Source organism: Ranitomeya imitator, chromosome 1 (assembly GCF_032444005.1).
Source record: "Ranitomeya imitator isolate aRanImi1 chromosome 1, aRanImi1.pri, whole genome shotgun sequence".
NCBI classification, from domain to species: Eukaryota; Metazoa; Chordata; class Amphibia; order Anura; family Dendrobatidae; genus Ranitomeya; species Ranitomeya imitator.
Genome location: NC_091282.1, coordinates 1,197,484,827 through 1,197,511,763, shown reverse-complemented (window position 1 = coordinate 1,197,511,763; position 26,937 = coordinate 1,197,484,827). Strand labels below are relative to the sequence as shown.

General features: G+C 46.9%; 1 protein-coding gene across 1 annotated transcript in view; it reads right to left on the bottom strand.

Moving 5' to 3' along the window:
- The window catches only part of MXD4 (MAX dimerization protein 4), an 85,734-nt gene that overhangs the window by 20,649 nt on the left and 38,148 nt on the right, over nucleotides 1-26,937 (bottom strand). Inside the window, exon 3 of the mRNA XM_069744876.1 lies at nucleotides 1,612-1,641. Within this exon, the coding sequence (XP_069600977.1) occupies nucleotides 1,612-1,641 (30 nt within the window). The remainder of the gene's footprint in view (nucleotides 1-1,611; nucleotides 1,642-26,937) is intronic.

The window sequence follows — 26,937 nt, the reverse complement described above, 5'->3', positions numbered from 1 at the left end:
CAAAAAAGAGAAAACTCAAACTCACAAATTGCACATCTGAAAATGAATGCAGAAATGAAGATGGTAGACTGAAACTTAGTGCGATTTTATTAACTGAAACCACTAACCTATGGAAAGGGAAAGAGAAAATTCATGCAGGATAGAGGCTGTGCTGATATATATGAGCATATGATATATATATATATGCCTGGATACACATAGACCACACGTTCAGCCTATATTACAGAGAGAGACACTCCCCCCCCCCCCCAAAAAAAGAGAAAACTCAAACTCACAAATTGCACATCTGAAAATGAATGAAGAAATGAAGATAGTAGACTGAAACTTAGTGCGATTTTATTAACTGAAACCACTAACCTATGGAAAGGGAAAGAGAAAATTCATGCAGGATAGAGGCTGTGCTGATATATATGAGCATATGATATATATATATATGCCTGGATACACATAGACCACACGTTCAGCCTATATTACAGAGAGAGACACTCCCCCCCCCCCCCCAAAAAAGAGAAAACTCAAACTCACAAATTGCACATCTGAAAATGAATGAAGAAATGAAGATAGTAGACTGAAACTTAGTGCGATTTTATTAACTGAAACCACTAACCTATGGAAAGGGAAAGAAAATTCATGCAGGATAGAGGCTATGCTGATATATGAGTACAGCAGCACCATGGATACACATAGACCTCACGTTCAGCCTATATTACAGAGAGAGACACTCCCCCCCCCCCAAAAAAAAAAAGAAAACTCTGAAACTCGCAAAAATGCAAATTGCATATCTGAAAATGAATGCAGAAATGAAGATTGTTGTCTGACACTTAGTGCAATTTTATTAACTGAAGATAACCACTAACCTATGGAAAAAAAAACAACTTCCCAATGTTCCCCTTAAAAGAACGTAGCTGACCCCGAACAATGGTAGCATATCCTCTAAGATAGTCACCAATGTCTGATCTGAAACGGTTGCGTCGACAGTGATCTTTTCCGCGCTGTGTCACCAACTACTGTCGGCTCAGATTTTTTTCCATATAAGTGTATGGACGGCCATTATAGCGCCTCCAGTGTCTGGTGTGAGCAAAGTCCTTGAATTTTAAGCACCCGGTCCCCTTGTATTTGTCCATTAAGTTCACTGAATACAAGGTGGATTAGTAATAAGGTTATTGGAGTCATTTTCCACCTTACAAGGTGACAGCGCCACATATAACATGAAGTCTTGGCTGTTAAAGGACAATTTTACTGCAGGAATTAGTGTTACGGCTGTGTAGGTCACAGCACAAGAAGAAAAATGATACCTGTATTGTGGTAATCCGATGTGCCAGCGCTGAGAAATCAAGCTTTGAATCAAAATGCAAATGAGACTTTAAGTATGTTGGGGGCGTGTTAAATTCTGAGTAGACTAACACGCCCCCAGTGCACTTCCAGGCTCATTTGCATATAGCTTCAAAGCTGTATATCTCGGCGCTGGCACAACGGATTTTTACAATACAGGTGTCATTCTTCTTGTTGTACAAAGACCTATACAACCGTACCAGTAGTTTTTGAAGTGACAGGTTTTCCCCAATGTCCCCAGTGTAGACAATCAGCATGTGACAGAAGTGTCCATCTTACCTGTGCTTTTCTAGCTCGTTGTGCGATGACCTGTAAAAAAAAAAAAAGAGTGAGAATATTAGAAATCTGTTCTACACATGTTGACCACCACTGATTTCTAGTATCGAAAGGCTCTGCAGAGAGACAAGGCCCCTTTGACACGGCTCGGAGGTTTCCGCTAGTAAAAAAAATCTCCCATAACATTCTATGCAAAAGTAGAGTCCTGTATTCACCATTACAGCAACTAACATGGAAATAATAGAGATAATCAATTGCAGAAAGTTTCCAGACGAGCCCAGGAATCATACATCATGGTGGATTTCATGCACAGGCAAAAGACACTGAGCGCTCATATAATATCGTCAGCGGGGATGGCCGCCGTCCCAGAAAGTCTCAGCATCTTGGAATGCGGCACATTTGGTAAAACGGATGTCACCCCATGGCACTCGCGAGCAATGGGAATACAAATAAACACTGTCCTTAAAGGGGTGTTTCCATCTGAGTAAGTGATGGCACTGCAGTAGAATATATGCCATCACTTAATGGTCACTGGGGGTCGATTTCTGGGACCCACAGCGATCCTTGCAAAGACAGGGCTTGTGATCATTAAAGGGTCAATAAAAACCTGACTGCTGGGAACCCCATGGATTCCACAAATGGGGTTCTGAAGTTCTGCTATCGGCTAGCTTCAGCCTTATACCCCAGAATTCCTGCCCTTGCCATAAATATGTACAGTCACGGCCAAAAGTATTGACACCCCTGCAATTATGTCAGATAATACTCATTTTCTTCTTGAAAATGATTGCAAACACAAATTATTTGTTATTATCTTCATTTAATTTGTCTTAAATGAAAAAAAACACAAAAAGAATTGTCCTAAAGCCAAATTGGATATAATTCTTCACCTCCCATATACAATCTCTTGCCCGCTCGTGCCGCTTACACCTAAAGAACATCTCTAGAATCCGCCCTTTCCTCACCATGGAGACAACAAAAACTCTCACTGTCGCCCTGATCCACCCCCACCTGGACTACTGTAACGCTCTATTAATTGGCCTCCCCCTCACGTGACTTTCCCCTCTCCAGTCCATATTTAATGCAGCAGCCAGGGTCGTCCATCTGGCTAATCGTTACTCGGATGCGTCCGCTCTTCGCCAGTTGTTACACTGGCTGCCCATTCATTACAGGATACAATTCAAAGTACTTGTTCTCACCCACAAAGCTCTCCACAGTGCGGCACCCCCTTACATCTCCTCCCTCATTTCTGTCTATCAGCCTAACAGACCACTGCGCTCTGCAAATGACTTTCGATTAACCTCTGCACTAATCCGTACCTCCCACTCCCGACTCCAAGACTTCTCCCGTGCTGCGCCAATCCTCTGGAATGCTCTACCCCAAGATATTAGGACCATCCAAAATTTGCATAGTTTTAGGCGCTCGCTCAAAACTCATTTGTTCAGAGCGGCCTATCACGTTCACTAATCAAAGTCATGTTATGTTTGTGTGTGTGTGTAGCCCATTCACTATCCCCATCTATTCCCCAACCCCTGAAGATGGCTGGACCATCATTGTAAATACATCATTGTAAATACACACCTGTACTTTGTATCTCCCCCTCCTCATTGTAGATTGTAAGCTCTCACGAGCAGGGGCGGCTTATTTTGCTTTATTACTGTATTGTTAACGTTGTTACTGTTATGACTGTTGTGTTTGAAACTGTTAAACTGTAAAGCGCTGCGGAATATGTTGGCGCTATAAAAATAAAGATTATTATTATTATTATTATTATTATTAATTCAACACCAAACATAAAAAAGGGGGTGCACAATAGTATTGGCACTGTTTGAAAAATCATGTGATGCTTCTCTAACTAGTGTAATTAACAGCACCTGTAACTTACCTGTGGCACCTAACAGGTGTTGGCAATAACTAAATCACACTTGCAGCCAGTTGACATGGATTAAAGTTGACTCAACCTCTGTCCTGTGTCCCTGTGTGAACCACATTGAGCATGGAGAAAAGAAAGAAGACCAAAGAACTGTCTGAGGACTTGAGAAACCAAGTTGTGAGGAAGCATGAGCAATCTCAAGGCTACAAGTCCATCTCCAAAGACCCCAATGTTCCTGTGTCTACCGTGCGCAGTGTCATCAAGAAGTGTAAAGCCCATGGCACTGTGGCTAACCTCCCTAGATGTGGACGGAAAAGAAAAATTGACAAGAGATTTCAATGCAACATTGTGCGGATGTTGGATAAAGAACCTCGACTAACATCCAAACAAGTTCAAGCTGCCCTGCAGTCCGAGGGTACAACAGTGTCAACCCGTATTATCCGTCGGCATCTGAATGAAAAGGGACTGTATGGTAGGAGACCCAGGAAGACCCCACTTCTTACCCCGAGACATAAAAAAGCCAGGCTGGAGTTTGCCAAAACTTACCTGAAAAAGCCTAAAACGTTTTGGAAGAATGTTCACTGGTCAGATGAGACAAAAGTAGAGCTTTTTGGGCAAAGGCATCAACATAGAGTTTACAGGAGAAAAAAAGAGGCATTCAAAGAAAAGAACACGGTCCCTACAGTCAAACATGGCGGAGGCTCCCTGATGTTTTGGGGTTGCTTTGCTGCCTCTGGCACTGGACTGCTTGACCGTGTGCATGGCCTAATGAAGTCTGAAGACTGCCAACAAATTTTGCAGCATAATGTAGGGCCCAGTGTGAGAAAGCTGCGTCTCCCTCAGAGGTCATGGGTCTTCCAGCAGGGCAATGACCCAAAACACACTTCAAAAAGCACTAGAAAATGGTTTGAGAGAAAGCACTGGAGACTTCTGAGGTGGCCAGCAATGAGTCCAGACCTGAATCCCATAGAACACCTGTGGAGAGATCTAAAAATGGCAGTTTGGAGAAGGCACCCTTCAAATATCAGGGACCTGGAGCAGTTTGCCAAAGAAGAATGGTCTAAAATTCCAGCAGAGCATTGTAAGAAACTCATTGATGGTTACTGGAAGCAGTTGGTCGCAGTTATTTTGGCTAAAGGTTGTGCAACCAAGTATTAGGCTGAGGGTGCCAATACTTTTGTCTGGCCCATTTTTGGAGTTTTGTGAGAAATGATCAATGTTTTGCTTTTTGCTTCATTCTCTTGTGTTTTTTCATTTAAGACAAATTAAATGAAGATAATAATACCAAATAATTTGTGTTTGCAATCATTTTCAGGAAGAAACTGAGTATTATCTGACAGAATTGCAGGGGTGTCAATACTTTTGGCCATGACTGTAATGGTGTAAATGCCGCTGTTCTCCCGATTCCGGCGTTGTTTTTCTTTTATTCCTGCGCCTCTCTGTTCCTGAGATATGGACTCCTCTTCACTGCTAATCTAGGTGTGGTCCTCGTGAAGACACCCACAAAAGAGCTCAGGATAACAACTACGGTACTTGGATAACAAGACTACATTTTCATTCAGAAAAAGAGGAGGTCATATTTCAGGAACGGAGAGGCACAAGAACAAAAGAAAAACAGCGCCGGATTCAGGAGAACAGCGGCATTTACACCAACACACATTTATGGCACGTGACACGTTCTCTTTAATATGATAAACATTCTTCTTATCACTGGCATCCTAATGTCTTTACATCTAGCGAAGGGGAAAGGGTTTATGGCCTAAATGATTGTCACCAAAAGCTCAGGATAATTTGATAACTCTAGTTAAGACTCTTATGGGGGATTGGAAAAGCATGACCACTTTCAGACACAGCGCCACTCTTGTGCAAAGGTCATGTCTGGTAGTGCAGATCATCTAAATAAATGCTGTGATATCAGAAAAAGCCCATGAAGTATAAACCTAGGAATTAATGAACCGTAAAATAGATAATTTTACTCGAGTGTTTGACACTCCTACTGGAGTTCCTCCTGGAGGAACCACAGGGTTAATTCTCCTCATGATCTGCTCCATTTTCCATCTGTCTTTTTCTGAGCGCCTCTCAGCTGATTTTTCACCGCAAAGCTCCGCTCAGCTTTGATGTGGTCTGTGATCATAACCAAGAACAAAGGAGTTCAGAAAAACACAGATAAAAGAGTAAAAACTCCCCAAGGAGCTCACTGACAGATTCTCAGTTAACTCATAATTCAGCCAGCAACACAAAAAGGGAAAAAAAGAGCCTATTAAAGACAAACAAAGCAAATTTTTTCATGAAACCCAACTCCAAAACGTATTTTTAGTCTAAAATACGCACATTTAAGAATATAGAACTTCTTTAATGGAGCAAATAATGTGATTTTGTTTTACAGCGGGGGATACATGACATCTCACACTGCTAAATGTGGGTTGTATACAGTGGACGATGCGTCCAAGCGAGTGTCAGCTCTGCAGGCAAATGATGGTGGATACAATTGGGAATAAATGGGTATAAGTACAGCATCTGGGACTGCAATCTATGGAAGGTTTTCGGTGTTTTCATTTCTGCGCTATTCTCGCTTTTCATCAGATTCTTGCACCTGGCACCTTTTGCATTCTGTACAACCCATGAAACATATGTTCAGAACTGAAATAAAAACAAATGTGAGGTCCGCAGCGGGCGAATCCAATTACTGGATATTTACACTGAAAACATTCCCGGTCACAAGCTCGTAGGCAAAGGGGGGATATTCAACAGGGGTCCGGTCTTCGCCTCGAAATACGAGTGCAGGAGGAAAAGCTGGCCCGGGCTAGTGCTGAATAAAGGTTTTTATCACTCCAGAAGCCAAAATATATCATATCTTCCCCTGCTATGGTCTGCGTGAAGGCTGTGTCCAACCATGCAAAGCTTCCCTAGTTAATGGTTAACTCTGGGGAGGAAGCATAAGTGACATATGATGAGTGAATATACAGAAGAAATAGCAGGGGCTCACAGCTTTCTGAGGTAACACATTTCCCTGCCTGTTTTATCACAGGAGTGAGTGTTTCTGCCATGTCTCCAGCCCTCTGATCTCATCATAATAGGGGATCCAGCAGGCGCTGAGCTCATAAGTCACAGCCTTGATTTAGGACGAGCTCCCTTGAACGATGACGGGCCGCAGAGACACTAGCTCTTGTGATAAAACAGGCTGGGGAAATGTGTGTCAGGTCGCCGTTATCACCGCCGCGGCCCCTGCTGTCCGCTCTGACTTACTGCTCCTCGGCGTCCCGGCGCGCTCCTGTTCCTTCTCCAGCGCCGCCTCCTCTGCTCGCTCTCCCGGCTCCTGCTTCCTGTCGGGCGCGCGCGCTCTAGGATTTCCTGCGCACGCGCACTCTGCCTTTTCTTTGGATGCTCTTTCCCCTGCTCTCTGTGCTCCTGGAGGTCCATGACCCGGAAGGTACGCTGCCACTCTGCATTTAAGGCCGCCTCTTCCTTTTGGCTGTGCCTGTCTGTCATTTGTTATATGGCAAATGCCTCTGGCTCTCTCGCTTCCTAGCGTACCCTACGTTCTCCCTGCTGCTTGTCTCTGACTTTTCGTTTCTGTGTATTATCATTTACTCCCTCCGTGCTTCCCTTGCAGCTCCAGTTCTCCAGCACCTTCGTTTTTTCCCGGTGTTCCAGATCCTCTGCCTAGTCCTTCCGCCATCGTCTCCTGCGCTTCCGTGGTCTCGTGTCTTCATCCTGTCTTCCGGTTTGTCCTTTCATTCTCTGTCTGTCTTGTCAGTTTCCCGTTACCCGTTCCTCTTCTCCTTCTTCGTTTTCTTTTCCGTCGTCCCTGCCCTGACCTTTTCCTTTCCCTGTACTTTGGTACCGGCTGCCGTACAGTAGTCTCCCCTGGGCCTGCTCCTAACGCTCCCTGTATAGGGGGCGGCCCACCTGGTCCACTCATCCTGGGGAGGTTCGCTGTTTCGGTCTAGTGGGTCCACTTATCTCGCTTTCCTGGTCCCTAAGCGTAACAGTACAGACAGGCCATGGATCCCGCTGGTACCTCTGTTTCCACCCAAAAGGAACTCTTGTTTTTACGGGAGAACAAAAGCCGGATTATGGGTTTTCTTAAATCTATGGAGTCCCGTTTAGCTGCTCTTCAACCCTCCGACCCAGGGAGCGCTACTCAGCTGGCCAGTCTCCAGCAAGAGCTCGCCCAGCAACGTGATACCCAGGGCCACATACTAAGTTACATGGCTTCTGTGGATAATCGTCTGCTCACCCTTCAAACTGCCGCCTCGGCCCCTGCCCAGGCTCCGGCTTCGCACCCTCCTCCTCGTCTGGCTAGGCCGCCGCGATATAGTGGAGACCCTAAATTGTGTCGAGGTTTCCTAAACCAATGCCAGATGCACTTTGAACTTCTGCCACAACAATACCCCACTGACCGAGCTAAGGTGGCCTTTATTGTGTCTCAGTTGGAGGGTGTGGCTCTGGCCTGGGTTAACCCCCTATGGGAACGAGATGATCCTCTCGTCTCCCAACTCTCTTCTTTTCTGGAGACCTTTCGTAAGGTCTTCGATGAGCCAGGACGGTTGGCTTCTACTACCGAGTCGCTTTTTAGTCTCCACCAGGGTACCCTTTCTGTCGGCCAGTACGCCATTCAATTTCGTACCTTGTTGTCCGAGCTGGGCTGGAACAATGAGGCTTTGGTTGGGGCCTTCTGGCGCGGTCTGTCTGGTTGAATTAAGGACGAGTTGGCGGGTAGAGACACTCCTACAACTCTGGAGGATCTGATTTCCCTGGCGACCCGCATTGACTTGCGTTTCCAGGAACGTCTCCGTGAATCAGCCAGGGAGAGGAGACCGCCTCGTCCAGTCCCATCTTCTCGCAGTCCTACTCGTTCTCCTCAAGTCTCCCCTTCTATGGTATCTGCTCCTGAACCTATGCAGGTGGACCGTATCAAGCCGGCGGAGCAGCGTCGTAAGGAGAGACTGGCACAGGGTCTCTGCTTCTACTGTGGCAGTGCCTCCCATCTTCTACGTTCCTGTCCGGTGAGGCCGGGAAACGCCTCCGCCTAGGTCAGGTAAGGGAGGCTTACCTGGGTGATAGCGATTCCTCTCTACCCTTTACTCTTTCAGTTCAGTTACATATCGGTTCCGCTCGTTTTTCTGAAGTAGCGTATGTTGATTCTGGTGCGGCTGGAAATTTTATTCAACTCGAGGCAGTCAGTAGGTTTCAAATTCCTGTCAGAACCTTGGAGTCTCCTCGGCAGTTAGCTTCAGTTGACGGTCGGCCCTTGCAGGAAACCGTTACTTTGGTCACAGAAGAAGTGGAACTGCAAATCGGAGCTTTACATCGGGAGAAGATTGCCTTCTACGTGTTGCCATCTTTATCTCATACGTTTCTCCTGGGTCTTCCGTGGTTAAGAATACACGAGCCCGTTTTAGATTGGCGTTCTGGAGATGTCCTCCGTTGGGGTCATTCCTGTCAAACTAAATGTCTACGTCCTGTTCTTCCTTTAAGGTCATCCGTGTCTAATTTTCCTCCGGCAGGTTTGCCTTCAGCCTATCACTCCTTTGCTGATGTCTTCGATAAGAAAGAGGCGGAGAACTTGCCCCCGCATCGCCCATATGACTGCCCAATCGACCTCGTTCCTGGTACAACTCCACCCAGAGGACGAATTTATCTGCTGAATCCTCTTGAGTCTCAAGCCATGTCCGAGTATGTTCAGGAGAATTTGGCCAAGGGTTTCATCCGGAAGTCTTCTTCACCCGCAGGTGCAGGTTTCTTTTTTGTTAAAAAGAAGGACGGAACCCTCCATCCCTGCATCGACTATCGTGGTCTTAATTGTATTACTATTAAGAACAAGTATCCACTACCTCTTATTCCTGAACTTTTTGATTGGCTACGGGGAGCTCGAATTTTTACTAAGCTGGATCTTCGCGGGGCCTACAATCTTATCCGAATTCGTTCCGGAGATGAGTGGAAGACCGCTTTCAACACCAGAGATGGTCACTACGAGTACCTCGTCATGCCCTTCGGCTTATGCAATGCCCCCGCGGTATTTCAAGAATTTGTGAATGACATTTTCCGTGACCTTTTGTATTCTTGCGTGGTGGTATATCTGGACGATATTCTCGTTTATTCTCCTGACCTGTCTACTCACAGAAGGGACGTTCGTCTTGTTCTTCTGCGTCTGAGGGAGAATCGTCTATTCGCCAAGATCGAGAAATGCGCCTTTGAGCAGTCTTCTCTTCCTTTCCTGGGATACATTATCTCCGACTCTGGTCTATGCATGGACCCGGAATAGGTGTCCGCTGTGCTCAACTGGCCACGTCCTCTTGGTACCAAAGCTATCCAGCGATTCGTCGGTTTCGCGAATTACTACCGACAATTCATTCCTCACTTTTCTTCTCTAATCAAATCCATCATCTCCTTGATTCACAAGGGATCCGACCCTCACATCTGGACCCCTGAAGCTGAAGATGCCTTTCTCTCTTTGAAACAAGCCTTCTCTACAGGCTGCTCCCATACTTCATCGTCCTGAAGTCAATAAACCTTTTATTCTCGAAGTGGACGCTTCTGCAGTAGGAGCAGGGGCAGTACTGTCTCAAGAATCTTCGTCTGGGCGTTTTGTCACCTGCGGTTTCTTTTCCAAGACCTTCTCCCATTCTGAGCGACACTATTCTATTGGTGACAGGGAGTTATTGGCCATAAAGTTGGCTCTACAAGAGTGGAGATACCTTTTGGAGGGAGCTGTTCACCCGTTCAGGATCTATACGGACCACAAGAATCTAGCTTATATTCGTTCGGCTCAGAGACTTAATCCCCGGCAAGCTAGATGGTCCCTTTTCTTTGCTCGTTTTAATTTCGAGTTACATTTTCGTCCTGGCAATAAAAATCTTAAGGCCGACGCTCTCTCCAGATCCTTTTTGCCTATCGACTCAGAGGAAGAGGCTTCACATATTCTGGATACCTCCAAGGTCATCGTAGTAGCTCCCGTCAATCTGTCTTTGCTGCCTCCGGGCAAGACCTTCGTCTCTGAGCGCAACAGGAGGCGAGTTTTACGTTGGGGCCATGCCTCCAAGTTTGCTGGTCATGCTGGTCTTAAGAAGACGCTCTTGCTTCTTTCCCGCTACTACTGGTGGCCAACTCTTTCCCAGGAAGTTCAAGATTTTGTTGCCTCTTGTCCGTCTTGTGCCAAGAACAAGATTCCTAGACGACGGCCCTCTGGACTTCTTCATCCGCTGCCAGTTCCTTCAGCTCCGTGGCAACACATTGCAATGGATTTTATCACCGATTTGCCTCGCTCTTCCGGCTGCACTGTCATCCTTGTTGTTGTGGATAGGTTCTCCAAAATGGCTCATTTTTTATCCCTTCCTGGTTTACCCTCTGCACCTGAACTGGCAAAAATTTTTGTCCGCCACATTTTTCGTATTCATGGCTTTCCTCAACATATCGTTTCGGATAGAGGAGTTCAGTTTACATCTCGGTTCTGGAGAGCGCTCTGTAAATATATGAACATCTCACTTGACTTCTCTTCTGCCTACCACCCTCAATCCAACGGTCAAGTGGAGCGCACCAATCAGACTCTGGTAACTTATCTTCGTCATTTTTCCAATTCACATCACAGTGATTGGTCTGATCTTCTTCCTTGGGCAGAATTTGCATACAACAACCATCCCAGTGAATCTTCTTCCAAGTCACCCTTCTTTGTCGTCTAGGGGCAACATCCTGGTGTACCCCTACCGGTTCCTCCTGTCTCGGGGGTGCCGGCGGCTGATCTTTTGTCCGGGGAGTTCTCCAGGATCTGGCAGGAGACCAAGACCGCTCTTGAGTTTGCGTGAGACAGAATGAAGAGGCATGCTGACAAGAGGCGCCTAGACCCTCCGTTATATCATCCCGGTGATAGGGTATGGTTATCCTCTAAATTTGTTCGCTTAAAGATTCCTTCTCGTAAATTGGGTCCTCGTTATATTGGGCCTTTTGAGATTCTGACCCGTATTAATGATGTCTCCTACAAGTTAAAGCTGCCCCCCTCGCTACGCATTCCTAATTCCTTCCATGTTTCCCTCCTGAAGCCACTTGTTCTCAATCAGTTTCATGCCTCTACTGCGCTTTCTTCCCGGCCGGTCTCCGCCAATGATGTTTTTGAGATTAAGGACATCCTTGCCATGAAGAGAGTGAGGGGGAGGACCTTTTTTCTGGTGGACTGGAAGGGTTTTGGTCCAGAGGAGAGATCCTGGGAGCCTCGGGAGAACATCCAAGCTCCTCGAGTTTTGGCTAGATTTCTTTCTGGTCTTAGAAAGGGGGGAGGTAAGGAGGGGAGTACTGTCAGGTCGCCGTTATCACCGCCGCGGCCCCTGCTGCCCGCTCTGACTTACTGCTCCTCGGCGTCCCGGCGCGCTCCTGTTCCTTCTCCAGCGCCGCCTCCTCTGCTCGCTCTCCCGGCTCCTGCTTCCTGTCGGGCGCGCACGCTCTAGGATTTCCTGCGCACGCGCACTCTGCCTTTTCTTTGGACACTCTTTCCCCTGCTCTCTGTGCTCCTGGAGGTCCATGACCCGGAAGGTACGCTGCCACTCTGCATTTAAGGCCGCCTCTTCCTTTTGGCTGTGCCTGTCTGTCATTTGTTTTATGGCAAATGCCTCTGGCTCTCTCGCTTCCTAACGTACCCTACATTCTCCATGCTGCTTGTCTCTGACTTTTCGTTTCTGTGTATTATCATTTACTCTCTCCGTGCTTCCCTTGCAGCTCCAGTTCTCCAGCACCTTCGTTTTTTCCCGGTGTTCCAGATCCTCTGCCTAGTCCTTCCGCCATCGTCTCCTGCGCTTCCGTGGTCTCGTGTCTTCATCCTGTCTTCCGGTTTGTCCTTTCATTCTCTGTCTGTCTTGTCAGTTTCCCGTTACCCGTTCCTCTTCTCCTTCTTCGTTTTCTTTTCCGTCGTCCCTGCCCTGACCTTTTCCTTTCCCTGTACTTTGGTACCGGCTGCCGTTCAGTAGTCTCCCCTGGGCCTGCTCCTAACGCTCCCTGTATAGAGGGCGGCCCACCTGGTCCACTCGTCCTGGGGAGGTTCGCTGTTTCGGTCTAGTGGGTCCACTTATCTCGCTTTCCTGGTCCCTAAGCGTAACAGTGTGTTACCTCAGAAAGCATACAAAGGATTTTTTGGGATATTGTCCACGCTGCTGAACAAATGGAAACCTGAACGTATTGATGAAAAGGAATGGTGGTTTTATTCAACGCGTTTCAAAGTCTATATAGGACTTCGTCCTCGGGAAACACCACACACATATCCGTGGATCTGCGGCAGCTGGCGTTTATATGCCCTATCAAAGGGGCACCAGGTGAGCAGTTTTCTAAATAACAGATTCTGAAATTGTTGGATATGACCCTATGTGCGCTTCTTCTCTCCTATAGTTTCTTTGTTACCTCAGAAAGCTGCAAACCTCAGCTATTTAGCCTGTAAGGCTACGTTCAGACTAGCGTTGTGCGCCGCTGTGTCGGCGACGCGACGCACAACGCACCGAAAAACGCGGCAAAACACACGCAAAAACGCTGCCTTTTGCGACGCGTGCGTCGTTTTTTGCCGAAAATCGGACGCAAGAAAAATGCAACTTGTTGCGTTTTCTTGGTCCGACGCTTGCGGCAAAAAAGACGCATTTGTCGCAAAACGCAACAAGCAAAAACGCATGCGTCCCCCATGTTAAACATAGGGGCGCATGACGCGTGCGTCGCCGCTGCGTCGCCCGACGCGGCGCCGACGCACACTAGCACAACGCTAGTGTAAACGTACCCTAAACGCATTTACCCTAAGTGACTTCTGCTTCCTTCCTGGACAGAAGATGTGGTATTCGCTGACCATGAACTGGAGCAGCTCAGCATGGTAGGACGCAGCCATTACACAGTACACAGCAGGGGCACATTTATAAGATTATCTCAGCACAGGAACATTTTATTTAATCACATACAATTGTGTAAATTAATAGTATTCCAAGATCTATTAATTAAAATGTACTTTGCTCAACCTCTTTAAAATGGCACAATACTGGCGGGATGCCTGTTCGCACATAGGTAACCGTGATTTTCAATATATGCTCAGGTCATATAGGTGAGGCAATCACAGGTTAAATTCCTCTGGGGGGGGGGGGGGGGGGGGGAAATCAAGTGAAAAGTTTTAAAACATAGTAAGAAAATAAAAAATATCATGAATTAGATGTGTCTGTCCCCCAATCTCTCAAAATATAAAATTACTTAATGCATACAGGAAACTCTGTAAGAAAAACAAAATTGATAGGCTAACATGTTATATTTTGGGACTGCACTTGGCCACACTCAGGGTGCACCGGGCACACTAATTATCATATTTGACTAAAGAAGCACTCCTCCTATTAAAGTTTTTATCTTCTTAATATATTGCAGTCATCACAATATACAGCACGGTGTACTTACAATTGCTCATTAATCCTTTCTACCTAGATATAATCCTTCTTTTTTCCATTAAGTCTATGACATCATATGATTAATAACTGGCTAGCTGAATCCTTCTAAGCTCTATGTAGAAACAGTAGGTCATAAGTCTCTGCTAGGGGGGGAGGAGGGAGCAGCTGGGTCAGGAGATGAAGGGGATGATAAATGCAGGGACAAGAGACTTCTTGTTTCTGCATAGAGCAGAGAAAAGGGAAGAATTAGCTGGGTGGAAAGGCAAAATGAGCAATTGTAAGTACACACAGTGCTGTATAATGTGATGACTGCAATATATATAAAGAAAATAAACACTTTGATGGGAGGGGAAGATGTCGAGGAGGACAAGGAGGATGAAGAGGACAAGGAGGAGGAAGAGGACAAGGAGGAGGAAGAGGACAAGGAGGAAGAGGAGGACAAGGAGGAGGAAGAGTGCTGATTTAAGCTAAAATGATTTTAATGATTAGATCACTAAAAGTATGTCATATACCATGACATGGCCTTAATAATGTACTGTGGCAAAAAAAAAAAATTATTGCCATGGCAAAAATCCGAACGTTAGTGATCATATAGTGGTGACACGTGGCATAGGAAGTCGCCGTGTAGCCTGGTCTCCAATAATTGGCAGAATTCCAGAATGGCTTCCACGCTGCACTCCAGGAAGTTTCCACAAGTGAAATACTTTCTAACAAGCAGCCGGACGCTCACAGTAGACATACACTACAAGGACACAAGTGTCGGGACCCCTCCACATTACACCCACAGAGGATTCCTCACATCCACAGACATGAGCGAGAACAGCTTCACTACAAGATCTTGTAGGCTTCTGTCCGTGGGAATTTTTGCCCCGTCATCCAGAAGAGCGTTTGTCAGGTCAGACCCTGATGGGGCAGAGGACGGGCTCACAATCTCCGTCCTACCTGATCCTAAAGGTGTAGGATGGGGCTGAGATCCGGGATCTGTGCGGTCTTGTTCTTCCCGCCATGTCTGCATGGAGCTTGTGTACTGGGCACCTTCATGGGGAACAAAAACGGGTCTTCCCCAAAAAGCTGGAAGCTACAATTGTCCACAATGTCTTATACTGAAGTATTAAGATTTCCCTTAACTGGAAATAAAGGCCAAACCCTGAAAAACACCCCCATAGTATTATCCTCCTCCACCAAACTCTACAGCGGGCACAGTGCAGTCCGTCCGGGTAACGTTTTCCTGGAATCACCAACCCCAGATGCCACATAAAGACACATGATCCGTCACTGCACAGAACACGTTTCCTCCAGAGTCCAGAGAGGCCGGCTTTACACCACTCCATCTGAATCTCGGCATTGTGCTTGGTGATGTACGGCTGCACGCAGCTGCTCGGCCATGTAGGAGAGGAGGTCTGGACTCTGCAGTTATGGAGTCAGCAGAGAATTGGTGACATTTCCACCCTCTGCTCCTCAGCACTCGGTGACCCCGCTCTTTGACGTTACAGGGTCTCCACTTTGTGGCCGAGTTGCTTCGGTTCTTTCCACTTAATAAGTTGGGTCACATGTTATACACTGGGGGAGGGGGACGGAAGTCATACACCAGGGGAAATTAGGCTGGAGATTATACACCAGAGGTGAGGGCTGCATATTACACACTGGGGGCGAGGGGCCGGAGGTTATACACTGGGGGCGATGGGCCGGAGGTTATACACTGGGGGCAAGGGGGCGGAGGTTATACACTGGGGGCAAGGGGGCGGAGGTTATACACTAGGGGCGAGGTGCCAGAGGTTATACACCGGGGGCAAGGGGGCTGGAAGTTATACACCAGGGGGCGAGGGGGGTGGAGGTTATACACCAGGGGGCGAAGGGGGGTGGAGGTTATACACCAGGGGGCCAAGGGGGGTGGAGGTTATACACTGGGGGTGAGGGCCCGAAGGTTATACACCTGGGGCCAAGGGGGGCAGAGGTTATACACTGGGGGTGAGGGGCCGGAGGTTATACACCAGGGGGCGAGGGGAAGGAGGTTATACACTGGGGGCGAGGGGCCAGAGGTTATACACCAGAGGGCGAGGGGCCGGAGGTTATACACTGGGGGCGAGGGGGACAGAGGTCATACACCAGGGGGCAAGGGGGGTGAAGGTTATACACTGGGGGTGAGGGGACAGAGGTTATACACTGGGGGCAAGGGGGTGGAGGTTATACACCAGGGGGCGAGGGGCCGGAGGCTATACACCAGGGGCGAGGGGCTGGAGGTTATACACCGGGGGCGAGGGGCTGGAGGTTATACACTGGGGGCGAGGGGCTGGAGGTTATACACCAGGGGGCGAGGGGCTGGAGGTTATACACCAGGGGCGAGGGGCTGGAGGTTATACACTGGGGGCGAGGGGCTGGAGGTTATACATCAAGGGGCGAGGGGGGTGGAGGTTATACACCAGGGGGCGAGGGGGGTGGAGGTTATACACCAGGGGGCAAGGGGGACGGAAGTTATACACCAGGGGGCGAGGGGCTGGAGGTTATACACTGGGGGCGAGGGGCTGGAGGTTATACACCAGGGGGCGAGGGGCTGGAGGTTATACACCAGGGGCGAGGGGCTGGAGGTTATACACTGGGGGCGAGGGGCTGGAGGTTATACATCAAGGGGCGAGGGGGGTGGAGGTTATACACCAGGGGGCGAGGGGGGTGGAGGTTATACACCAGGGGGCAAGGGGGACGGAAGTTATACACCAGGGGGCGAGGGGGACGGAGGTTATACACTGGGGGCGAGGGGGGTGGAGGTTATACACCAGGGGGCGAGGGGGGTGGAGGTTATACACCAGGGGGCGAGGGGGGTGGAGGTTATACACTGGGGGCGAGGGGCTGGAGGTTATACATCAGGGGGCGAAGGGGGTGGAGGTTATACACCTGGGGGCGAGGGGGGTGGAGGTTATACACCAGGGGGCAAGGGGGACGGAAGTTATACACCAGGGGGCGAGGGGGGCAGAGGTTGCACACTGGGGGCGAGGGGCTGGAGGTTATACACCAGGGGGCGAGGGGGGTGGAGGTTATACACCAGGGGGCGAGGGGGGTGGAGGTTATACACCAGGGGGCAAGGGGGACGGAAGTTATACACCAGGGGGCGAGGGGGGCAGAGGTTGCACACTGGGGGCGAGGGGCTGGAGGTTATACACCAGGGGGCGAGGGGGGTGGAGGTTATACACCAGGGGGCGAGGGGGGTGGAGGTTATACACCAGGGGGTGAAGGTTATACACCGTGGGGGGGGGGGGGGGAGGTTATACAAATGGGACTGAGTGAAACACTGGACCTCAATGATGAGACCCGTGCTATACTTTCCTCCATACGACTGGGGGTGCTCGGGCCGTAGAGGGGAGGACACTACAAGGAGCGACGCCTCTGCAGCAAATACTTTCTACTGGATCCTTGAGGGACATAAATCTGCAGACTGAATATTTACTTTGCTTTCCAGGAACATTTTCTGCTTACACTGCACATTCTGACTGTATTCAGTGATCAGAAGATGAATTACACAGAGCTGCAGCAATGATTACCATGTGTAAACACTGGGGGCTCTTAAAGGGGAAGGTACAGCAAAGAGGCTCAGAAACCTGTATCATAAGGAAGGAGAAGGCTCCTTAAAGGGGTTTCCACTAATAAGTTTTACACTTTTGTCTTTTCTTTGAGCTCTGAGTTTTTCAACTGGAAACCACTTCAGGAACTGCTGCTTTAGGGGAGTTATTGGAGGAGTTTTACTTTTTCGAGGATTTCTGGAAGAGTTTATTTTCCCCTGAATCGTTCTTTGTAGCGTTTTGATTGGTCAGTGCCTTAACTTGGGAGAAGTTTCCTTCAAGAATTGACCTGCACTTTTTTTCCCACCATTAAATTTTCTAAAACCTCTTCATAAATAAAAAAAAAAATAAAAATAAAAAAAAATCATAGATATCCCAAAGAAATTATTAGGAAGAGCTTTCCAACATTTTTGAGGAGGATTTCGGAGTCCTAAAAAAACTTTGTGAGTAACTAAAGGGGTGGACGGATGTCGAAAACCTATTTTTAAATACTCCATTAGAGAGGAATCCACCTTTTAGGACCCTCAGGGGTTGTTCAGAAAAAATGTATTTTTCTTTGGGGGGGGGGGGGGAGGAATGAAATTTTGACATAGGGGGTCTCTCTATTCAGGACTCTCATTTATAAACTAGAGTGGCAATAAATGGCATGTTTTTCTGGCTCTCTCCAGAGACCACTTGGTAGATCCATCCTTTACAGGGTCAATCATTATTATTATTATTTATTTATATAGCACCATTGGTTCCATGGTGCTGTACATGAGAAGGGGTTACATACAAGTTACAGATATCACTTACAGTAAACAAACTAACAATGACGGACTGATACAGGGGGGCGAGGACCCTGCCCTTGTGGTCTTACATTCTACAGGATTATGGGGAAGGAGACAGTAGGTTGAGGGTTGCAGGAGCTCCGGTGTTGTTGAGGCGGTAGCTCCGGTGTTGTTGAGGCGGTAGCTCCGGTGTTGGTGAGGCGGTAGCTCCGGTGTTGGTGAGGCGGTAGCTCCGGTGTTGGTGAGGCGGTAGCTCCGGTGTTGGTGAGGCGGTAGCTTCAGTAGTGGTGAGGAGGCAGCGGGGTCAGTGCAGGCTGTAGGCTTTCCTGAAGAGGTGGATTTTCAGGTTCCGTCTGAAGGATCCGACTGTGGTTGATAGTCGGACGTGTTGGGGCAAAGAATTCCAGAGGATGGGGGATATTCGGGAGAAGTCTTGGAGGCGGTTGGATGAGGAGCGAATAAGTGTGGAGGAGAGAAGGAGGTCTTGGGAGGACCGGAGATCACGTGAGGGAAGATATCGAGAGATTAGTTCAGAGATATATGGAGGAGACAGGTTATGGATGGCTTTGTAGGTCAGTATTAGTAATTTGAACTGGATACGCTGAGGGAATGGGAGCCAGTGAAGAGATTGGCAGAGGGGGGAAGCGGAGGAGTGTAGCGAGGAGAGAGATGAATTAGTCGGGCAGCAGAGTTAAGAATGGACTGGAGAGGTGCAAGGGTGTTAGCAGGGAGGCCACAGAAAAGGATGTTGCAGTAGTCAAGGCGGGAGATGATGAGGGCGTGCACAAGCATTTTAGTAGATTGGGGGTTGAGGAAAGGACGGATTCTGGAGATATTTTTGAGCTTAAGGTGACAGGAGGTGGAAAGAGCTTGGATGTGCGGTTTGAAGGACAGGGCAGAGTCGAAGGTTACTCCGAGGCGGCGGACTTCCGGTACGGGGGAAAGCATGATGTCATTGATTGCGATAGATAGGTCAGGTAAGGAAGATCTGTGGGATGGAGGAAAGATGATGAGTTCAGATTTGTCCACATTGAGTTTGAGGAAGCGAGAGGAGAAGAAGGAGGGTATGGCTGATAGGCACTCTGGTATTCTGGACAGCAGAGCGGTGACGTCTGGGCCAGAGAGGTAGATCTGAGTGTCATCAGCATAGAGGTGGTACTGGAACCCATGGGACTTTATGAGTTGTCCCAAGCCAAGTGTATAGATTGAGAAGAGTAGGGGTCCTAGAACAGAGCCTTGGGGGACTCCAACAGAGAGAGGGTGGGATGAGGTGGGAGTGGGAGACGCTGAATGTGCGGTTGGAAAGGTATGAGGAGATCCAGGATAGGGCGAGGTCTTTGATGCCAAAGGAGGAGAGGATCTGTAGTAGGAGGCAGTGGTCGACTGTGTCGAAAGCAGAGGACAGGTCTAGAAGGAGTAGTACAGAGTATTGTCCAGTAGCTTTGGCGGTAAGTAGGTCGTTAGTGATTTTGGTCAGGGCAGTCTCAGTTGAGTGATGGGGGCGCAAACCAGATTGTAGATTGTCGAACAACAAGTTAGATGAGAGGTGGGAGGAGAGTTCAGCATGGACGTGCTGCTCCAGGAGTTTGGAAGTGAATGGGAGCAGTGATATTGGGCGATAGCTGGACATAGCAGTTGGATCGAGGGTTGGCTTTTTAAGGATAGGCGTGATTGTGGTGTGTTTGAAAGCAGAAGGGAAGGTGCCAGAAGATAGTGATAGGTTGAAGAGGTGGGTTAGGGATGGGATGAGTGTGGTGGTGTGGTTGGGGAGGAGGAGGGATGGGATGGGGTTGAGCGCACATGTGGTGAGGTGCGATTTGGAGAGGAGACAATTACGCCCCCCTTCAGTGATGTTGAATAGGGAGGTTATGGGGTTTGGGCATTGGTCTGGTATACAAAGGGGTTGTGGTGGTTGAACAATGAAGACTTGCCTTGTTTGGTCGATCTTATTTTTAAAGTGTGTGGCAAAGTCCTCAGCAGAGATGAGGGAGGTTGGAGGAGGCAGTGGGGGGCGGAGGAGGGAGTTAAAGGTTTTGAATAACTGTTTGGGGTTGTAGGATAGGGATGATACGAGGGTTGTGAAGTAGGCCTGTTTAGCAGAGGTGAGTGCAGATTTAAAATCATTGTACGGCGCAATACCCCATTTCTCCTGCGGAGGTGCTGCTGCACTTTTTGCCAGGTTTCCCCACAGATTAATCAATCAATGAGGGTCTCAGCAGCAGGACACAGCGCTGATCTTCTAACAATGTTTGCCTAAGCCAATATTTAAGAGGAGCATTTTAGGGGCTGAATTGCTGAAATACTGGGAACAGATGATTTTCTAAGTGCCAATGCAAGTAAAGCCCCGCGCAGAGCGCAGCTGCGAACCTTTACTGCACGGCATGTGAGAAAGGTAGAAAAACGCTCATAAATCATCATCACAGAAAACCACAATATTCGGCCTGCGAGATGAAAGGTGACTGGTTACAGATGGGCGCACACCACCTCTGCAGAGGAGCACAGGGGGCACGAAAACACCGAGCAAAGCCTAAAGCTATGTGCACAAGTTGCGGGTTTCTGTGCGGAATTTTCCGCTCAGTTTTTGAAAAATCCGCAGATTTCCAGCGTTTTTTGTGTGGATTCCACCTGTGGTTTTACACCTGCGGATTCCTATAGAGGCGCAGGTGTAAACCGCTGCGGAATCCGCACAAAGAATTGACATGCTGCAGAAAATACAACGCAGTGTTTCCGCACGGTATTTTCCGCAGCATGGGCACAGCGGATTTGGTTTTCCATACGTTTACATGGTACTGTAAACCTGATGGAAAACTGCTGCGGATCCACAAAGGCCAATCCGCACCGTGTGCACATAGCCTAAAGCTCCTCGCCCTCGGCAGACCTCATTGTCAGAGACTACAGGCTTGTCACTTGTACCTGTGGGGTATCGGAAAGGTTGCTGCAGGTGAATTTCCTCTAAAGTTTAAGGTTATGTTCACATTGAGTTTTTTGATTTTTTTTTTTTTTTTTTTTTTTTTAATAGGACATGTTGCAAAATCCTCCTCGAAAACAACTCAAAAACTCTGTGTGAACATAGCCTTAGGCAAGATTCAGAAATCTGTGGAAGACAGTCCAGATGTCCGATCCGGCATATATGGAGCTGCCTAGTTTGGGTCAGGAGACCCGGGGCCAGTTTGGGTCACTACAAATAGAAAGAAGTCTAGCACTCAACTTAAGCGGCGAAAGATTTGATTTATTTGTAGCACTCGAAACGTTTCAGTCCATAAGGACTTTCATCAGTCACGTGCCGTTAGAAGCCCGTAGGGCTGGGTTCAGAAAGAGCAGGGATGCACAGAATGTGCAAAAAGCGCCGCCACAGCTTGCGTTATAGAGAATGGAGGTAAAATAGAGCTTAGTTAGAGTGCTGTAATGGTGGGGCAATGGCCGCACATCAGGATGTAGCACCCACAAGCTGAAAGCGCTGGTGTTCGGGGTGAGGGGCACTGCCTCCAGACACGGTATCCACCGCTAGTCACTAGCTAGCCGCTAGCTCCAGACAGGTGGATTCAGAAGATGGGCATGCGCAAACCACTATGCCACCAACGGAAATATATGCAAGATCTGGGGGAAGAAACAGCCATGTCGCCACGCCCATATGACCTGACCAGCCTGATTGACAGGCGAAAACAACGACTTTGGTAAGGTATTTCGGCAGCATAGGTGGGGAATCATGGTACACTACATACACTATAGGAACGCACAGCTCAGGCCCCATTTAACGGTATTTTTATCTCGTACTGAAAAAACGGGGTGACAGGTTCCCTTTAAGGCAAAACTGCTCCAGCTCCTTCTAGTTAGATGGTTTCCTCTGGTGAACACCAGTCTTCATGTCTGACCACAGATTCTCCATTGGATTAAGATCTGGGCTTTTTTGACTAGACGTCTCCAAAACATGTACACGTTTCCCTTTAAACCACTCGAGTGTTGCTTTAGCAGTTTGCTTTGCGTCATTGTCTTGTTGAAAGACGAACCTCCGTCCCAGTCTCAAATCACTGACAAATAGGTTTTTCTCAAAAATATTCCTATATTTTGCACCATCCATCTTTCCCTTGACTTGGAACATTTTCCCTGTCCCTGCTACCGAAAAAACATCTCCACAGCATGATGCTACCACCACGTTTCACTGTGGGGATGGTGTTCTTAGGGTGATGAACTGTGTTGGTTTGGTGCCAGACAAAGCGTTTACCTTGGTGGCCAAAATTTTAGTTTTAGTCTTTTCTGACCAAAGCACCTTTCTCCATACATCTGGGGAATCACATGTCTTTTGGCAAACAATACAATCCTTACAATTTTTGTGTGAGTAAAGGGTTTTTTTCTGCTCACTCTTGCATAAAGGCCACCTCTTCTTGTGGTCGTATGGACAGATACTCCAGTCACTGCTTGGGAACTCTGCAGTTCCTTCAGGGTTACCTTTGGTCTCTGTGCTGCCTCTCTTGGCAGATTTGTTATGGTACCATGTTCTTCCCATTTGATGATTACCCCTGACTTGTTCTTCTCAACAACTTTGTCCCTAACTTGTTTGGAGATCTCCTTGGTCTTCACGGTGGTGTTTGGTTAGCGGTACCTCTTCCTTCATGGAGTTTGGTTAGTGGTGCCTTTTCCTTCATGGAGTTTGTTTAGTGGTGCCTCTTCCTTCATGGAGCTTGGTTAGTGGTGCCTCTGCCTTCATGGAGTTTGGGCCAGTGGTGCCTCTTCCTTCATGGAGTTTGGCCAGTGGTCCCTGTTCCTTCATGGAGTTTGGCCAGTGGTGCCTCTTCCTTCATGGAATTTGGCCAGTGGTCCCTCTTCCTTCATGGAGTTTGGGCCAGTGGTCCCTCTTCCTTCATGGAGTTTGGCCAGTGGTGCCTCTTCCTTCATGGAGTTTGGCCAGTGGTCCCTCTTCCTTCATGGAGTTTGGCCAGTGGTGCCTCTTCCTTCATGGAATTTGGTTAGTGGTGCCTCTTCCTTCATGGAGTTTGGTTAGTGGTGCCTCTTGTTAATGGTGTTTGGTTAGTGGTGCCTCTTCCTTCATGGAGTTTGGTTAGTGGTGCCTCTTGTTAATGGTGTTTGGTTAGTGGTGCCTCTTGATAATGGTGGTGCAGCCTCCGTGGTGTTTCACAAATGGTAAAGTGTATATACTGACGGCGATGTGACGCTTCGATTACACACAGGGGGACGTCCTGCCTCTAAGCATGTGACTTATGAAGGCAATTGTTGGCACTAGAATTTTTTAGGGGCTTCATAGCAGAAGGGGTGAACACATATGCACAATTTTTAACTTATTTGACCCCAACAATTTAATTTATAAAAACATTAAAAAAAAAACTCAGCTCCAGGTAGGTTTGTGCTGTGGAGAAGCCCGGAGTCTCGTCTCTGCCAGACGTTGGCATTGCTTGTGAAGGAAGCCAGTCCAGCTTCAATCCACAAAAATCAAATCATTTTATGATTAAAACAGATTTGGCAGCCAGAGATTAAGACCTCAGCAGTCGCTGGAAACCTGTCGGTTCCTCCTCCACCTCCTTGCACCCCTCATCCCCAATCATGCCTAGGCATATTTCAGTGTTGTCATATCTAAAGTAATCAAAGGATTTGATTTTATGGATAGAAGCTGGACTCTCTTCCTTCACAAACATTTCATTATATAATCGTATCGTATATAACCTTCCATTTTCACACCTCCAGCTTAGACTATTTAGTGCTGATGCCTCACACACAAATCGGATTACAAAAATACTAAAAACAGGTTGTAATGTGACAAAACGAGTAAAAAGCCAAAGGGATGAATACTTTTGCAAACCACTCTAGCTGTATTCAGATGCTGTCGCGTTTCAGAGTAAAATGTAAGCTGCTTCAATGCTGCCGCCGGCGTCTCATTCATGCTGTCCGGGGATCCGGCCCAATAAATCTCTCGCAGGTTCCCTTTAAGAAAAACCTATTAAACCTATATATAACACCTATCATTAAGAGCAACCCTCATCGGGCCATAAAAAGGCGATCACAAATACAGACTGTGAGTGAACACCGGGGAAAGTGGCCGGATGGGAGACGCAGAGGAAAAATCCCCATTACATAAGGCGTCCGGATACCGAGGGAGCAAATTACACAGTCGCCGTGCGATAAATGCTATATAATTAGCTCGATGGCCATGATGTCACGTCCAAGCTGATGAACCTAAAACACCATTCTCATTGCCATGGTAACACTCACGTCCCTTTAAACACGGGTTCCCATCACTAACCATCATCATTATGCAACTTTTGTAAAAGAAGAAAAAAAAAACTAAAAAAAAAAACTATTAGGTATTTGTGCTTGTTCTTTGATAGTTTATTAGTTTTATTTTTTAATATTACTTTTTTTTTTTATGATAAATATTTATTATATTCAGTTTTATTTTATTTTTAATTTTTTTACTGGTAATTTATTCCATCCCCAAATAAAAGAAAGACAATTTAAATTTTTCTTTTTTTCATTAAAAACTTTGTGCGAAGAAGTTAGGATTGATGATAACTTCTCTATCGCTTGGGGGTCCGACCGCTGGGACCCTCGCTGAGCCTACGGTCCCCGTCTGAAAGTAGTAAAGGTCGAGCATGCACACCTCCGCTACCATTCACTCACAATAGGAGTGGGAGTGTTGATCGCGGGCTCAGGGGCACTAAAAAAAATAAAATAAAAAAATAAGTAAAAATAAAAAAATTTAAAAAAAAAAAAAAAAAAAAAAAGAGAAAAAAAGTTTTGAAAAATTCAAGCAAAAAAAAAATTACGCGCTTATTTTCATAGTTCAAAAATAAACATATTCAGTATCGCAGAGTCTGTAAAAGTCCATTAAATATATAGTAAATACCGTAAGGCAGAAGAAAAAAAAAATGCCGCAAGTGTGCTGTTTAGTCCCATCTCCTCCCAAAAAAATGCAGCAAAATACGCTCCGTATCTCCAAAAAAAAAAAAAAAAAAAACTATTAAAACATCAGCTTGCCATGAAAAATACAAGCTCTCATACAGTGAAAAATTAAAATGTTCCGTGGCCTTCTCAGAAAAAAAAGTTGACTCGTCAATTTTTCTCATTTTTTTTTTCTACTTTTGTGTCATTTCTATATATTTTTTGGCCATTTTTCAGCACTTCAGAGGTTAGGTTTTTTTTTCTTATTTACATTACATTATAAGGTAAAATGTATGGTGTCATTAAAAACGGTAACGGAAAAAAAGCCCGACTGTACGGTTCTGCCGACGGAAAGTGCAAAAATAGAAAAAAGGTTGTTTTTTTTTTTTTTAGACTTCTGTCTTTTACGCTCACTTTGGCCACCACTTGGCTTGTAAAACATCAAAGCATCAATATCACCACTGCTGGAATAAAAGGCTGAAACTGGATCCTGGGGAGCGCTACTGATCAAAGGGGATTTAAAGGGAACTTCCACCCCGACGTGGAAGCCACGGCATGGGAATGTGCCGGCACTCACAGGTCCCTGGGCTACTACATTCAGTCCTATAGTCCCGGCACAATCCTTGCGCCCCCATTCAGCCGCCCTGTTTGTGTTTGGGCTGGAGGTTTAATAGTTTCCACATAAAGAAGCGGCTCTGAATGGTAATGAATGGCCGACATTCACACATCGCTAGCTGCCATTGTCTGCGGCCGGAGCTGCCTCTTTTATATCAGATAGTCAGCCATTGACGATGTAATGAAAGGCGAGTCATCGAAAAAAAAAAAGCTCAAAGTATCCTGGGAAAAGGGGAGCGCGCTGTCATGTCTGCTCGCCGCGTCACAAGTCATATCACCTGTCGCCTTCTATACCATTATGGATTTTTTTTTTCGTTATTTTAAATAAACCTTTGAAGAAAACAAAAAGAACAAAAACAAAACAAACAAAATAAAATAATGATTTATTTTTTATTTTTGCAGATTTGTATCTATTACGTCTGTGTTGTTTATTGGATTTATACTTTTTGTTTCAGCTTCTTAGTTTTGTATTCTCGGCCGGAGCGGAGGGTGTTTGGGGGGTGTCCTTCAATCTTGGCAGACTTGTATGATGAAATGCTCGGTTGGCATGGGCAACAAGGACATTATACCTCTGAGGCAGCACTGAGGCCCCCGCTCTTTTTGGCAAGGATGAAACTTGCCAACAGTAATAACCATTGCTACATAGAGGTGGGATATTTAAGCAAACAACACACATACTATACATACAGTACATACCAAAGTTTGGACACACCTTCTCATTTAAAGATTTTTCGGTATTTTCATGACTATGAAAATTGTAAATTCACACTGAAGGCATCAAAACTATGAATTAACACATGTGGAATTATATACTTAACAAAAAAAGTGTGAAACAACTGAAATTATGTCTTATATTCTAGGTCCTTCAAAGCAGCCACCTTTTGCTTTGATGACTGCTTTGCACACTCTTGGCATTCTCTTGATGAGCTTCAAGAGGTAGTCACCGGAAATGGTTTTCCAACAATCTTGAGTTCCCAGAGATGCTTAGCACTTGTTGGCCCTTTTGCCTTCACTCTGCGGTCCAGCTCACCCCAAACCATCTCGATTGGGTTCAGGTCTGGTGACTGTGGAGGCCAGGTCATCTGGTGTAGCACCTCATCACTCTCCTTCTTGGTCAAATAGCCCTTACACAGCCTGGAGGTGTTTGGGGTCATTGTCCTGTTGAAAAATAAATGATGGTCCAACTAAACGCAAACCGGATGGAATAGCATGCCGCTGCAAGATGCTGTGGTAGCCAT